The 15,525-nt window shown below is 46.7% G+C and overlaps 4 protein-coding genes across 4 annotated transcripts; 2 read left to right on the top strand and 2 right to left on the bottom strand.

Moving 5' to 3' along the window:
• Window positions 1-2,894: 2,894 nt before the first annotated feature.
• Window positions 2,895-5,354, bottom strand: J4E87_009848 (putative secondary metabolism biosynthetic enzyme; the record flags this gene model as incomplete). The annotated part of the gene is made up of 1 exon (XM_049381422.1): window positions 2,895-5,354. One exon carries the CDS (start codon window positions 5,352-5,354, stop codon window positions 2,895-2,897), a length of 2,460 nt encoding a protein of 819 aa, XP_049228916.1.
• Window positions 5,355-7,236: 1,882 nt separating this feature from the next.
• On the bottom strand, window positions 7,237-10,013 carry J4E87_009847 (uncharacterized protein; the record flags this gene model as incomplete). The annotated part of the gene is made up of 2 exons (XM_049381421.1): window positions 7,237-9,758; window positions 9,806-10,013. The coding sequence occupies 2 exons, from the start codon at window positions 10,011-10,013 to the stop codon at window positions 7,237-7,239; spliced, it is 2,730 nt and encodes a 909-aa protein (XP_049228915.1).
• Window positions 10,014-10,634: 621 nt separating this feature from the next.
• On the top strand, window positions 10,635-11,635 carry J4E87_009846 (uncharacterized protein; the record flags this gene model as incomplete). Its single annotated transcript, XM_049381420.1, has 3 exons — window positions 10,635-11,132; window positions 11,183-11,413; window positions 11,474-11,635. 3 exons carry the CDS (start codon window positions 10,635-10,637, stop codon window positions 11,633-11,635), a joined length of 891 nt encoding a protein of 296 aa, XP_049228914.1.
• A 1,970-nt stretch (window positions 11,636-13,605) lies between these two features.
• On the top strand, window positions 13,606-15,321 carry J4E87_009845 (uncharacterized protein; the record flags this gene model as incomplete). Its single annotated transcript, XM_049381419.1, is given in 4 exon segments — window positions 13,606-13,610; window positions 13,622-13,706; window positions 13,812-14,517; window positions 14,579-15,321. The coding sequence occupies 4 exon segments, from the start codon at window positions 13,606-13,608 to the stop codon at window positions 15,319-15,321; spliced, it is 1,539 nt and encodes a 512-aa protein (XP_049228913.1).
• Window positions 15,322-15,525: the final 204 nt, after the last annotated feature.

The following is a 15,525-nucleotide window of genomic DNA, read 5'->3' as shown; positions in this document are numbered from 1 at the left end:
TAGGTATATAGGTCTTTTTATAAATTCTATATAAAGTAGCTATTTTTTAAACTATAGTATTAACTTTAATAAAGATATTTACTTTTATACTAACTATAGTTCTTTATTTACTTCTATAGCTAATATAAAGAGTTCTATTTTATATAATACTAATATTAAACTTCTAGCTCTTTTACTTATAAAAGATTTTATTATTATTATTTACTTCTACTTAGGTCTAAAAGCTTACCTAGATATATACTTTTTAAGATTTTATTACTTTATAGATTTATAGATTATTTATTACTATATCTAAGTTCTTAAGAAAAGCTTTTAGTACTTTTTTCTCTTATAAGTATCTATTAATTATTATTAAAGTACTATATATATAGTAAATATACTAAAGAAAGTTTTATTATTACTTACTACTATATTAAAGTAATTAAAAAGTATAAAAAAGATATACTTATATTAAGACTACTATATAGTGTTACTAAACTCTATTTTATTACTTTACTTTATATTAATAATTTACTATAACAAAGCGTTATAGCTAAAGTTGATATTTTATTAGCTTATAAGTATAGTATTATATATCTTAGTTCTACTAAGAAGAGATAAAAAAATACTACTTTAAGGTTAGTAACTTAATAAAGATAAAGATAAGATATTTTAGTAAGATCTAAAAGCTATTAGAATTAATATATTATTCTATCTCTTTATATAATAGTTAAGATATTAAAGCAATTATCTATAAAGAAAATTTAATAAATATATAAGCTCTAGAATATATAATAAAGTTAGTTTATATATAAGCTATAGATCTAGCTAAATAGATATAATATTATAGAAATTAGATTTTTTTATTTAAAGTTCTAGAACTTTAGTTTAAAATTTAGTTTAGATTTAATATATAAAATTACCTTAGTTTTAAACTAATAATTTTTATTAAGAAATATATTCTAGATAGTTTTTAAATCTAGTATTTAAATTGTATAGTAGCTATTAAAGAGTTTAATTAGTTTACTTATTATAAATCTTAAAGTAATATTACTAATTACTATAGAAATAATTTATTTATAGTTTTTTTATAATTACTAGTTATAAATAGATATAGATAAGCTTTAAGAATAATTATTTATAGCTTAGAATTAATCTTAGTAAAGATAGAGAACTAGTATATTAATCTATTAGTTATAAGTTATATTACAAGTAGAAAAGAATTATATTCTATTATTCTTTTTTAGCTTTACTATTTAGATTATACTTATATTTATAAATCTATAAGTTTTCTTCTATAGCGTAAGAAAGATATCTTACTATCTTATAGCTTATAGCTTAGTTATTTATAAGTCTTCTAGTAATTTAACTTAGAATTTTCTACTATTTCTATAGTATAATAATATATTAGTAAATAGAAAATTTTTAATTTTCTTATAGCTTAAATCTTTAAAGCTTAATATTTATAGATTAAGAAATAATAGTAAATACTTAGACTTTACTCTATTTTACTCTTTTACTTTTAATATTAAAGTATCTACTTTAACTCTAATACTTCTAAATATAACTTTAGATACTTATAATAGAGCTTACTTTAATTTAACTTACTTATATTATATAATTATTAATATTTTAAAAGCTTCTCTTTAAGTAGAATATATAAAAAGCTATAAATAAAGTAGTAATAGAATCTAAATATTATAATAATTTCTTATAAATTTACTACTTTTTATCTTATATAGTTTCTATATAAGATCTAATAAAATAATCTAAACTTCTAGATTATAAAAATTAAAAGCTTTCTTATAAAGTATTTACTATATATATTTTAGATATAATACTTAAAACTATATTACTTTAGTAGTCTTAAGCTAATAAGTATATAAATAAAGATTCTTACTTATTTAATATATATATCTATTAAATACTCTATTTTAAACTAGTATTCTAGCTATTTTAATATACTAAAGCTTTTAATTTTTATCTAATAGTAGTATTAAGACTTTAAGCTGTTACTTATTTACTTATTAAAATTAAGCTTATCTTCTTATTTAATAATATATTACTTTACTTATAGAAAACTTTACTTTTCTTTACTCTAGCTTTATAGCTTTAATATTTCTTATCTTATATCTATTAACTAATTTCTAGCTGTAAAAATCTATTAAAGTCTAAATTCTATTCTAATTAGAATTTATAATAGAAATATAACTAGAGATATTAGAAAATAGTTATAGATATTAGAATTACTTTTTATAATATCTCTATTTAGCTCTATAATATATATCTTTCTTCTTCTTTTTACTAAAAGTTAAAAAAATAAGTATTTCTATATTGTTACGTAGCTATATATAGTATCTTACCTACTTTAGTTATATATTCTAAAATCTTTCTACTATAATACTATAATATCTCTCTATAAGTATCTAGGTACTAAAACGTATATTCTAATTAACCTATATTACCTTAACTTTATAGCGTCTATCTACTCTTTTCTAGTAGTTACTACTAATAACCTTATTAATATAACTTAATAGCGAATTAGTAATAAACTTATTAGCTAGGTAATAGTTAAAGAGATAGACGTTAGTTATTATATTAAGAGTATCTATTAGGATTTTAATATTGTCTAGAGAGGCTAGAACGTACTAATATAGTTAATGTAATAGGTCTTTACAGACGCAGCCTTACAGACTAGTGTACTTAGGTCTTAGAGCTATAATCTTAGATTTAGAAGTAAAGTAAAGCTAGGCTAGACTAGCAGTTAGACGATAGGATAAAAGACGTACGGCGCAGTTTTACATTTACCGTCCCTCTCTGCCGCCAGCCAAGCCGCTTGTAACGGATAGTCAGCTTAGCAGCAGTAACTATTTCTAAAGCGAGCGAAAGCAAATGTTTAGACACCGACTCTTCCCTCAAAAAGCCCATTGCTCCAACCACTTCCTAATCACCTCCGCATCAACAGCCTTACCCTCACGCAATGTAGCGCTCACAGACTCTGTTCTCCTCGTCTCCAACGCCGGCAGTCCAATCGATTCCGGCCTCAAACTCTGATAGAAGTCCAACAACTTGAGCCCAGGGACGCGCTCTGCATTCTCCTTCGTCTGCGGGATACGCGCCAATTCATCGACCCAGTCGTTATACTCTACAACCTCCATGTCGTCCTTGTTGTTCTGGGTGTAAAAGTCGCGGATGACGGGGTACAGCTTATCCCAAGAAGTAGTGTGCGGATTGACTAGATGGTATACCTGCACGGGCTCGGGTTCTGAGATGGTAGCGTTGGCAATGTCAATCACGGCGCCGGCGGCAACGTCCATGGGCACCCAGTCCACTCGATCCATATTACCTAGCGTCCGCGGCAGCTTCTTCAAGACCTTGCTGGTGTGGACGATAGTCGGCAGCCACTCGTGGCGATTCCACGCCGCACCACCCGCGTCAGTGCTCGGTCCTGCAAGCTGTCCCGCACGCACGATGGCCGTCTTAATGCCCAGGCGATGCGAGGCCGTGGCTAGGATCTCCGATGCGACATACTTGGACTCGCTGTAGCCCTGGGGTATCGTGATTGCGCTGTCGAAGAGCGTGGCGATGGATTCTGGGACCGCGGATCCGTCTTGCACGACGCTACGCCAGTCGCTCACACTGGCGATCGAGGAGATGAAGATGATGGGTGTCTTGTGACGCGAGGCAGACGCGAAGTTTATCGCGCGATAGGTGCCTGCTACGTGTGTGGCCTCGTAGGATTCGAGAGACAGGTTGAAGTCGACAGACCAAGCAGCGTGAATGAATGATGTAGCAGTAGACAGAAGACGCTCGTATGTAGCGTCTGAAAGCCCGAAGTGATCGGCACTGAAGTCTGTCTTGAGGAACTCAGCCTTGCTAAAGTCGGCGTTTGAGTCGTGGTAGCGGGTAAAAGACTCCTTCTGTCGCACTTCGGCGTTGTCCGAACGGTTTAGGCAATAGACCCTCTCGACCTCTGGGTTTCGAAGCAGTTGATCCAACATGTGACTACCCAAACTACCCGTTGTGCCTGTAACAATCACAGTCTGTTTCCGTGGCCGAGTAACCGCACTAGTCACGCTCTTTGGTCGGACCATATCTTTTGTGTACTTCCTGACCATCGCGCTAAGTTTCTCCTCACGGGTCAGCGGCAAGCTTGCCTGCACGGGCGAGTTGCTCACGGTTTGAGATAACGCCGAAGCCAGCTGCTTGACCGAAGGATTGCTGTAGATCATCGATGAAGTCACTTCGGCACCACGAATGGCCTTGTTGAGCGCGTTGGTGAGCGCGAGAACATCAAGAGAATCGACCCCCAGGCTGAAGATCTCCACATCGTCTGCCACGTCGTCATGGAATGAGGGAAGATTGCGTGTGAAGACAGCACGAATCTTGCTTGCCAATGCCACATCGCCATCAGCATTCTGGTTCGGGTCGCTCGAGTACCCTTCATCCGCGTAAAGGGCTTCAATCTCGTCTTTGAACGCGGCAACGGTTTGGAGACGTATGGTCGAGCCCTTGCCGGCGCGGATGAAAGGCTTCTGATCTTTCGCAACGGCGACCTTCGTCTGATAGATCCGGGCGTGCGCGGGCGCTTCACGATTTGCCTGCTCGATCATCGGCCAGATGTGATCGATCAAGGCAGAAGGGTCTTGCGTGCCGGCTCGTGACCACTCCGGTTCGATGAGGAGACCGGCCTGAAACTTGCCTGAGCCAACGACTAGGGCACCCTTCACCCACGGATGCGACTCTAGCAGCTTCTCCGTGCTTACAGGATTGAACTTTTCGCCATTGCTCAAGACGATGATGTCGTCTCGTCTTCCACTGTACTTCCACAGATGAGGCTTCGATGGATGGCGACTGAACAGATCCTTGGTGCGCCATTCAGTTATCTCTGGAAAGGTATGGAAAACTGCCTGGTATCTCGTGTCTTTGGGTTTGATGACCATTTCGTGCAAGTCGTCACCAGCAGGCTCCATGACGACACCCGCAGCAGCACCCCAATGAAAGTAGCCCCACTCTTCTGGCTTGGATGGGAGCAGAGTGCTTATAAACATGGCTTCTGTACTGCCAAGGGTTGTCATCAAGTTCGTCACTTGACAAAGCTTGTCACCAGCCCCTGGACCGAGAGGCGCACCGCCAAAGAAGACGTACTTGAGCTTCCCCATTGTCTCGATACCTTTGGGCGTTGCGGCAATATCCTCCAGTACCGACGGTGGGAAGATACCACAAAAAGGTTTTACCGCCTCGATCACGTCAATGACCAAGCCTGCGCTCAAAGGCTTGTCCGCTGGTAATCGTACGATGGTGCCACGGGCCATGATAGATCGCAGCATTACGATTACCCCCATGCCATGGAAAAAGGGAGCGGCAGCAAGCATGGGGCGTGGATCTGCTAGGAAAGGCTTGCTTGTTTGCTCATGTCCATCCTCTGGACTGAGGTGCGCTTGTTCATACAACGAATTCAAGCCGCCGACAGTCTCATAAATAGGCTTCGGAAGACCTGAAGTTGCTGTCAGTGGACCGGGACGACGTGGAGAGCAAAGTCGGATGAGATGGAAGAATGCGTACCCGTTGAACCCGAAGTGTGCAAGATCAAGCTATGAGCGGTCACGTCACGATTCTGTCTGCCAGGGTAGTGCTCCGCGGGAAGACTTGGATCAAGCAGCTCTTTGGTAGTGGGCGCCTCGTAAATCGTGAGACCAGGCACCGCCCCTTTGATTGCCTGGACCTGCGGCATCATATCGACTGTGGTCAAGAAGATGGTGCAGTCTGTCTTTTCCACAAGTGACTTTTGACCATCGAGCGAGTTTCGGGGCGATGTAAATAGCGGTACGTATCCTGTCTTCAGGCATGCTGCTAGTACCACAAGATACCGTAGATCGTTCGCGCTACGCAATGCGTAAGTATGCAACATTGATGACCGACAAGCACAGAAGATTGCCCACTCACCCCATGTAGCCGATTGTCTGGCCCACATGTTCAGCGACACCACACGTTCGCTCAATCCATCGCGACATGTTGTTCACCGCACGCGCAAGATCGGCGAACGTGACGTGGTGCCATCCTTCGTCCAGGCTGCTGCTTGAACGCGGGACTATAGCCCATGTTGAGTTAGGAACAGCCTCAGCTGCAGAGTCGATGTAATCGGCAACGGTATTTTGCTCTCCTCCTGTATGCTGCTTTTGATGTGTTGTTGCCATGGCTAAGTTTATATATCGATGCCGAATGTGGATGGTACGATGTGTTTAGCGTTGTTTCCAGGACGGGACGCGGTCAGAGAGGCAGCGACGAGTGAGATAGCTTGTATCGATGGGTCATATACTTGAGTGCTGGTTTGGATAAGTTTGAGTGATAGTAAGATCAGCCCTGGGTTCCAAATGAGATTGATGTCTTCTTTTCTGAGGGACTACGAGCTAGATATACTTCGGAGGGCGCTAGCAGGTAAGGTCGAAAGCTTATGCCAGCGAAGAGCGCGGCCGCGAAATGCGGTGATGTTTCACCGGAAGCATGTCCTGTCGCCATGCCGAACGTTGTCCGAACAATTGCGGTGGAGCATGAGGCATGAAAGTTGCGCAACATACAGCAGGGGGCGGCTCGTTAGAAACATCCATGAAGAGCCTGTTCCGTTATATGGACGGAGGCTGATTTGAACTAATCGCTGCAAGTGATTCATATCTTGTGTAAGATGCTACGCGTCATCACGAAGGGTTGAGATTAGTTGTAGTGCGCGAAGTTGTTGTGTATGGATGACGCAGTCATGGAGATCCCTGTGCCCATCACCTCGGCCGAGCGAGCGTTGTGATTATTGAGCGTGCCATGAAGGTCGGATGCTGGCGGCTACCACTCAGGGCAAGCAATCTACTCCCAGGACAAGTAATGTACTTGTACGAACGGTTGTGAGACATTTACTGTCTTCGTACATCGAACTTTAGACTCGGCGCATTCAAGCATAAGCATCAAGAAGGAACGGCCCGATGAGCGCCACGAAGCTTGACTAAGCGCTATGATGGCGCAACCCCACCTGTGATAGATCCGAGCGATACGTGCGCGCTATCGGATATGTCCCTACATCCTCGTTGATCCACCTATGCGCTTCAGTAAGCTCAGCCAGGGTTCACCAGCTTGTGATGCTGATATTACACTGCATCACGCTTTGCACAAGAAACTGCCGAAACTGTCTTCCACAGAAAGATCGTATTACGGATGGTATCAAGTAGTCGGGTATCAAATATCGCATCGAACGCCGTCTTATGCATCACCTCATCCAGCGGCAGGTGCAACCCTGGGCGTTTCCTTTTCCTTCTCTCGCCTCTGCGAACCCTTCCTACGTCTTCGCTCCGGCTTGTACACATCGTTGAAGTTGATGTTCACAGCCAGCATCTTCAATTCACCGTCAGGCGAATGCACCAGATCTCCGAGCAGGATGCTGATTCTTGCTCGGAAGTCTTCCGTCAACTGACTCAAACGCTTTTGTAGCGCTGGCAGAACATCATCTTCGGCCGAACCAGTCATGCCGATCTTGAGGAGCGGGGGTGGGAAAGGCGACTCGTCCTGGCGAGAAGCCGCACGAGAGTGTGAGGGAGCGAAGGGATCTGAAGATGAGCGATCTTTCTCAGAAAGACCCCACCGACCTGCTGCTGTACGTGTCTCGATCTTGGCCGCGTGCTCCTGTCGGCGCGTGAACTCAGCGACTGAGAATGAGTACAAGCCATCCACCGCATCCTTGTATGCCAGCATCGTCTTCAGCAACTCATGGAGCTGCCCTGTGAAGTCGATACTAGAGCTTCCGAGAAGACCTTTGCGCGTGATGTTGTTGAGGTATATCGCATGCGCTTCAATCATGTCGTCCAGCGTGCTCTCCGGCTTGTTGAGCGCTCTCTGTAGATCGATCCACGATGACTCTATGACTTCGAATAGGATGTAGTGCTGCAACTGGTTGACGAAATGAACCATCTCAGCCATTGCGCAGCGAGCTTTCTTCCAATCCGCACCGAGTTTATCGGCTACGGTGCCGAGAACACCACGCGCACCAGTCATGCATCGACGCCACGTTGAACCAAGAGCGAACTCGACGCGCTTGACGCGCCACAGGAAGTTGAAAACCTTGAGGTATTGCTTGGAACCAAATGGCGTGACGATAACATCGACAGGCGCATCAATCTTATATTCAAGCGTGAAGACATCCCATCCGATCTCGCCATGTGATAGCTCCAACATGCGTGAGTCGAGGCGACGCAGTACATCTGAGGTGTCAAATTGGGCGTTGGAGTTGCGAACGGCATGTTCGAGTTGGGCTGTGAGCGTGTGGCGGTATTGCGTGTTGGCTGGCCGATCGAGGTTGGAGGAGAGTGATTCCATCAAGACGGCAATGAAGTCGCCAGCGCCGAGCAGCATATACTGCTTGAGAGCCTGCAGATGGTCGAACAGCTTGAACTTGTTCCCCATCAGGTCGATGAGACGAGCCATGGTGGTCTTGTATGCGTCACCGATAGAGCGCTCGAGATTCGCGGTGTCGCCGTATTGGAGCTCCTTGGACGCCTCTTTGGAGTATGTGTCGACCCATGCTGCGTCTCCACAGCCATAGCGAATGAAGTTGAGGGTTTTGCCGATGAGGAAGACCTTCTTGGCAAAGTCGTCGGTAACGATGGTGGGGACCATCTTGTCGTTCAGCCTGTATTTGTCTTCCCAGACGCTCGTAGCGCCACCTTTTCCTTCGTTGCCATTCGCCTCAAGTATATCATCCTCGCTCTGTTCCGAGACGAAGAATTCGCCAAAGGGATCGGCAAGCTCGCCGTCGTAGACCCATTGCCGGAGCATGTCGTAGAAGGGTCGCGTGACATCGGAGAGAAGGCGCTCGGCAAAGTTCATGACGTACGGATCGCCGTGGTTGAGGGAGAAGGAATGTATGAGGGCAATCAGCTCGCCGCCCTTCTTGCTTTTGGATTCCTCGACCATCAAGCTCATCAAACGCAAGCCCATGGTCGGTTCTCTTATCCAGATGACGCATCGCTTGAGGGTGACACCGGCCTTGCTGACGCCCTGAGGTGTTGATGCCTCGTTCAGCTGTGCCAGCGCTCTCTTGATTTGTCCTTCCAAGGTCGCGACCAGGCCCAGGTATGCCCTTAGCTCTTTGGCTAGAGCTGCACGGAAGCTCTGCTCAATTAGGCCGCCATCGCTCGCCTCGACGAATTCGGCCAAGCCTTTGTACAGTATCGCGGGTTCAGCGAGGGTGTGTAACAGGCTGACGATGGGTACCGGAAGGGTCGTGGGAAGCTTGAGGGCGGTCGACGAGGGGAATGCGAGGTTTGTCGATGAGTAGCCTTGGAGCGTAAAAGGCAGCTCCCGCAGCAAAGTCGGCTCAGAGGGCCCTGTCTCTGCCTTTTCCACATGTCCGCCATTGGCTTGCTGCTGCTCCTTGGCGGTGTCAGGCCGTCTGCGCTTCTCTGGCTTCTCAGCTATCGAAGCTGGACGTGTAGATGTCGGTGCTTTTGGTGAGCCGGCATTCACAGGCAGCTGGGCGAGGCCGGGCTTTGCAAAGGCGTCTTGGATGGCGTGGGAGGAGGCTGCGACGCTCGGGCGCTTGGAAGGCGTCGTCGGTTCGCGCGAGAAGCTGCGGGTATCTTGGGCGGGCGGCGGCTCATGCGGTGCTTCGGCGTTGTCGGAGAGGTTGTAGAGAAAGTAGAGCATGCGCCATTTCTGGTCGAGGACGCTCTGGGTTTCTAGGCGCGAGAGAAGGTTATGCAGACGCGCGCTCTTGCGCTGGTCGTTGTTGGGGCCCGAAACTGTCACATATTAGCAAAAGACGCGTGATTCACCTCGCTGTGATTACCCTTGCGGTCTATCAGGCTGGCGATGTGCTGGACGTCGGGAACGAGTGAAGCGTCGCCCGCAGTCGTGAGCTCGTCGAGGGCAAACTCGTAGGCATCTTCGAAGCGCTGGTTGGCCTCGTCTTCGTTCTCATTGGGATCTTCAGGCACGATGCGGACCAGCAGCTCGTTCAACGCGTGTTCGACGCGCTCGCGGTGTAGAGTGGCCATGTTGGCGCGCTGGATGGGCGCGAGTCCATTGGTGTTGACCTCGGCGGGGTTGACGCCCGCCCGTGCGCGTTGCCCAACCTCGAGCCAACGCGTCACTCTTTCTTCGTCAACACCAAAGCTGGCCATAACCCATGTCGTATCCTCCAACAGATAAAACAGATGTGTATATCGTCTTTCATCATGATCAGATGCTAAGTAGTAATGGTGTGTATACAGCAATTGCTCAATGCGGCATGACTTCTCGCGAGTTTCGGTGTCACCCGTCACCCGTGTTTGCGCGTGGAATGCATCAGCGTTTGCAATTGATCAAGGAGTATCAATGTCACTATGGAGCTCTCAATCCAATCCATCGTGCAAAAAGGCTACGAGCATTTGTCCTCCAAGCTATCACCATCATCCCGCATACCAGAGTACAACTTCTATCATCAGCCCGGACCAGGACCAAGACCAGGCCCAACTCTGAGTCAAAGAAGCGAATCTCCCAGTCAACTACAGACTTTTGTGCTTTAGTTTATCTAGGCGCAGATCTTACTATCGCCTTCCAGCCATTGCACTTCCGAGCACACAGAAGAGCCACCCGACGAAAGTCCTGACTAGAAACCGACACCGCCAGCCGCCAATATGGGCACCATGGAGAAGGAACCCATTCACGCCTCAAGACGGCCCAAGCTCCTCACCTACGAGAAAATCCAAGAGTGGTCGCGAGACAACGAGTTCATCCATACCGGTTATCGCCCAGAAAAGCCAGACTACAAGGCCATCTTCCTCAGCCTGACGTACCTACACAACGAGACCTGCAACATATACACCCACTTGATCGGCGCGATACTGGTATGGCCTGTCGCATACATCTACATGCGGATCCTGGCCAACCCAGAGTATCACAACGTTCTACCGGCGGACTATGTCATGTTCACCTTCTTCTTCTTCTCTTGCGAGTTCTGTCTGCTCTCCAGTGCTGTCTACCACCTGATGCAACCCCACTCGCATAAGGTGGAACAGTTTTGGCATGTGATGGACCTGACTGGCATTGCCGTCATCATCGCTGGCACATTCGTTGCGGCTATCTACTACTTCTTCATCTGCCAGCCGGCGTTCCAGATCTTACACTGGGTTATTGTGAGCGACCCTGCGCAAATCGGTCGGTGATATGCTAATACGTTCCCTAGACCATCGTCTCGGGCTCGGCCTGCGTTGCTCTGATCTCGATACCGAAGTTCAGGACCCTGCGCTGGCGCACTCTGAGAGTTGTCGCCTTCTTCCTCTTCGGACTATCAGCCTTCGTTCCTCTACTTCATGGCGTCGGTCTTCACGGGTCCAGGTACATGTTCGATTACATGGGGATGAAGTGGTATCTGATCGAGCTTTCGTTGTATGCGACAGGCACTTTCATCTTCGCAGTAAGTGGGATCATTGACTCATGGGCTTGAAGATGTACGTGAACTGACCATCACATGCAGACTGGGCCTCCCGAACGGTTTGCTCCCGGCAAGTTCGACTTGTTTGGCAGCTCACATCAGATCTTCCACCTCCTCATCTTGGCCGCTATGTGGGTCAATTGTCTGGCTCTTACGCAGAGTTTCAAGTCGGCTCACACATTAGATTTGTGCCACTTACGGTGAGACAGCGGATCATTCACGGTCAAATACTGTAATTTGCTCGTATTTCCTTGGACCAACTGTTTTGCCGCAATCTTTTTTTCTTTCTTGCAGTAAGGATGCAACACTAGCTAGGTGCTTAATGCTGTAACTCACTGGGCCACTTTCCCGCGCCTTCACACGAATTGGCCTTCCCAATGACTTGCCACTAGACTGAGCGCACCATCAAGGGATTGGGCGAACTTCAAGGCTTCTTTGAATCGTTGAGACATGGTCGCAAACAGAGCTCATTTGCATGCGTACAGAATAAACAGAGTGCGCCTCTAACTCAGACTTGCATGCATTGTCAGACGCACGGGGGCGTCTTGCGATATTGAACACGGTAATAAACGCCTTACATCTACTGGCAATTGATTATCGCGGTACTGCTAGGCGTTGACCCATACTCCATGCAAATCCGTGTGACTCTTCGCCGGACTTGGCTTAGCGTTGGCCCTTCGCTCCACCGGAGCTAGCTGGAAGCTCAGTCGCCAGGCTGGCGATCGCCAGAGTGGCAAATGTGCCGGCTTCAGCGCACAACCGCGGATGAAACTGCTGCGCAGACTCAACATCACTCGATTACAGAAGCACTGATGAAGCTTCAACTCTACTAGATCATTCAAAAAAAATGCGTCTCCAGTTGAAATCAACATTCCTCAGACCCGGCGAGCTTTCCTAAGAACCGGAGGTGTCGCGCTTTCCCGCTCAATGCAACTTCGGAAAGCCATGCAACGGACTGCATCTATCATTCGTGGGACTCAAGAACATGTCAGCATACTCGCCGCATGTGTTATCAGTTTCAGCTTCACGGCAGACTCGATATTTGCATCGAATCGTCAAGCTCCAGGCGAAGTACCCAACTTCAGCCCGCAACCATCACTTATCTGACAACAAGATATCATTGGAGTGGCTTATGCGGGCGGCTTCGATATATCCGCAAATGGACTGCGTATGCGAAGAGCACATTTGGTCGACCAATCGTGTGTCTTGGCACACTTCGGGCCACCGTTCAATGGCAGTATCATGCCCAAGGCTGAGTTCATTGAGACCTTTTCTCAGCTCAATATGGAAATGAGGAGCTGTGGCCCCAAGATGGCTTGCATTTGGTAGCCAACAAATAGCATTCCTGCTATAGTGAGCCGGAGTGCTATATATGCTTGCGAGAAACGTGGCCTGCGGTGCTGTTCATTTCTTACCTTTATCATTCGACATTCGATCGCCCCCCTCCGATATTGACTTCTCTATACTTGTCGCATTGCTCTACAAAAGACTCCGTCAATTGATCTTTCCTGCAGATGTCAAGATCAGTAGGGATACCACAGGCTCCGCTAGCTGCATCACCAATACACGAACTAGATTCACACCCACGCAACGAACACCCCGAAGTCCTCCTTACCGCACTTTTGTCCTTACCATGTTTCCCAAAGGGACCAGCGCGGTGATTTTGGATACCGATCCGTCGGATGCTCATACTGATCAGCCGCCGACGCTGTCTGCAGTTTCCCGAATGGCTGCAGACCACTCACGAATGCACGAGCAGTTTGTTACGGGACAATTCAGCATGCTGGAAGAGCCATGTACTGAGCAAGTCATGAACAACAATGAAGAGGTGGAACAAGCAAACATTATAGATGAAAGCGACGATAATAACGGATCCAGCGACAATGATGACATACAGATATACACAGATACCGAAACAGGCCAGATGTTTGTTCAGCTGCTCATTCCGATACCTCACATTGACTCTGTAGACAAGCAATCTACACAGATTGTGATAGAGAGAGTGTCATACCATGGAATGATCCCGCCGAAAGTTGTTAAGAAGCCCACAGGGAAATGTATCGTCGTCTGTTGTGATGGCACTTGGAACAACGCAGCCGGTACTCAATACCCTGTAACGAACGTGGGGCGGCTAGCTCGGTGTCTACATCGTGAAACAAAGAACAAAAAGCCACATGTAGTATACTACAGCAGTGGTGTCGGTACTACTGCAACTCCTATCGGCAATGTGTTTCAGGGAGCATTCGGCGAAGGCAAGTGCAAAACCAATTCCCACGTGCATGTCATGATCTAACAAGCTGTAGGGCTAGCTGGCAACATCCTCAACGCGTATTACTTTATCTGTCAGAATTACAGCTGCCATGCTCATTACCTTCAACAGCCTGATACGTGGGATGAGATCATTCTCGTTGGTTTCTCCCGAGGAGGATTCACGGTTCGATGCCTGGCCGCTTTCATCGACAAAGTGGGTCTTCTGCGACGTCACGGTCTTGCTTTACTAGAGACCCTGTTCACTATGTGGAAACAGCAGAAATCAGAAGCGGACAAGAAAAAGCTCGACAAGCTTGTCGATGATCTTGAGAGTAATAATTTTCTCTTCAAACCCGGCATTAAGGTCCTGGCAGAATGGGATACCGTCAGTGCCATGGGTTTGCACATCTGGGCACCTGAGTTTTCTTTCGTATCGGACATAGTACCCAAATGTGTCGAATCGGCGTTCCATGCGATGTCTATCCACGAAAGGCGCTTCGAATTCGAACCCATGCCCTACCGTAGAGGTTACGAGGAAGCGCATACAGAGAAAACGCGGACGGTGCGACAATGCTTGTTCGTTGGCTGCCATTTCGATATAGGTGGAGGCAATGAGGATGCGGGTTTATCTATGCTGCCATTCCTTTGGATGGTCGATGCGATAAGCAGCGCTTCCAGCGCACGATTCAGCAGCCTCGCGATATTTGGGTATCACGTCCCTCTGGCGATTAATTCGAAGCTCAATCCTAGCTTGTGGCATCGCTCCAAGGATTGGGTGATGGGAAAATACCATGAGACCGAAAAGCCAGTCTATACTACCTGCAGCTCAGCCAAAGGTGAGTTGCCCAGTGCTACTTGCGAAAATCATATCCGTGTGACGATGCTTAATTCTTTCAGGGTACCTCCAGCCCTCGCATAGGGGACTATGGCAAATTTTGAAGTGGAAACCCTGGCTAGGTACATTTGTGCGCCCACGCGGCCCATACTGGACGCTCACATATGACCCCGCCTCTCATCGAACCCTTGCGATTCGATGTATGTCCGCGGTCGGCAGTCTCTTCAGCACAGTTCGCAATCTTCTTTCTGGTGCGCAAAAGCAGCATGCCGTCGGAAAACAAAAACCCCCAGAGGATGAGAGGACGTTGGCCATTGAAGTCCACTGGACGGTTCGCATGTTGCAAAAGCGGATCCCAAATGGCGCTGGATGCTTACCCGGCTATGATCTCCAAGGGCTCGACGAAGACCCCCATGGACGGGAAGGTGGCTTGCCACATTACATTTGGCGCAAGCGGTGTGACTCAAAGCAGCAGTCAAGTCCGAACGCCGACAGTGAGGCCATCTTGCATGAGTTCAGACCCAGCAAATCTGAATCCGAGCTGTACAAGGAATGGTCCGAATACGATGGAAAAGAGAAGGACAGAAAGTCCCATCGGGTAGTGTACGACAAGCGGTGGATGAATGCGTTGCGTGAGCTATCATTAAAACCAGAACCACCGGTACTAAAGGGTCGGAAGCGGGAAGAGACGATGCGAGAATGGTTCCGAGACTTGTATCCTGAAATTAATGAGCTTAGCGAGGAGGGAACAAGATTGGAGTCCGAGTCCAATCCCGAAGGAACAGCCGATGCACTGGGTCAATGATGAAGGGATGCAGAGGTGCTCCGTGACACTAGCCTAAGTTCCAAAACATTTCATGATCTAACGCGTTATCTTATCGCTCGCTGAAGCTCCCTCAATGAGACAGCCTTCTTCCTCATCTCTTCTCCATGAATCGCTTTGCATTCGTTGCCATACTGTATACCAAACTCCGGGCCCACTCGCGACAAAGTCAGGGCAACCGGAAGC

The sequence above is a fragment of the Alternaria ethzedia genome (assembly GCF_023757985.1).
Source record: "Alternaria ethzedia strain BMP 0044 chromosome Unknown scaffold_39, whole genome shotgun sequence".
In the NCBI taxonomy this organism is placed as follows: Eukaryota; Fungi; Ascomycota; class Dothideomycetes; order Pleosporales; family Pleosporaceae; genus Alternaria; species Alternaria ethzedia.
This window is presented reverse-complemented; position numbering and strand designations above follow the sequence as displayed.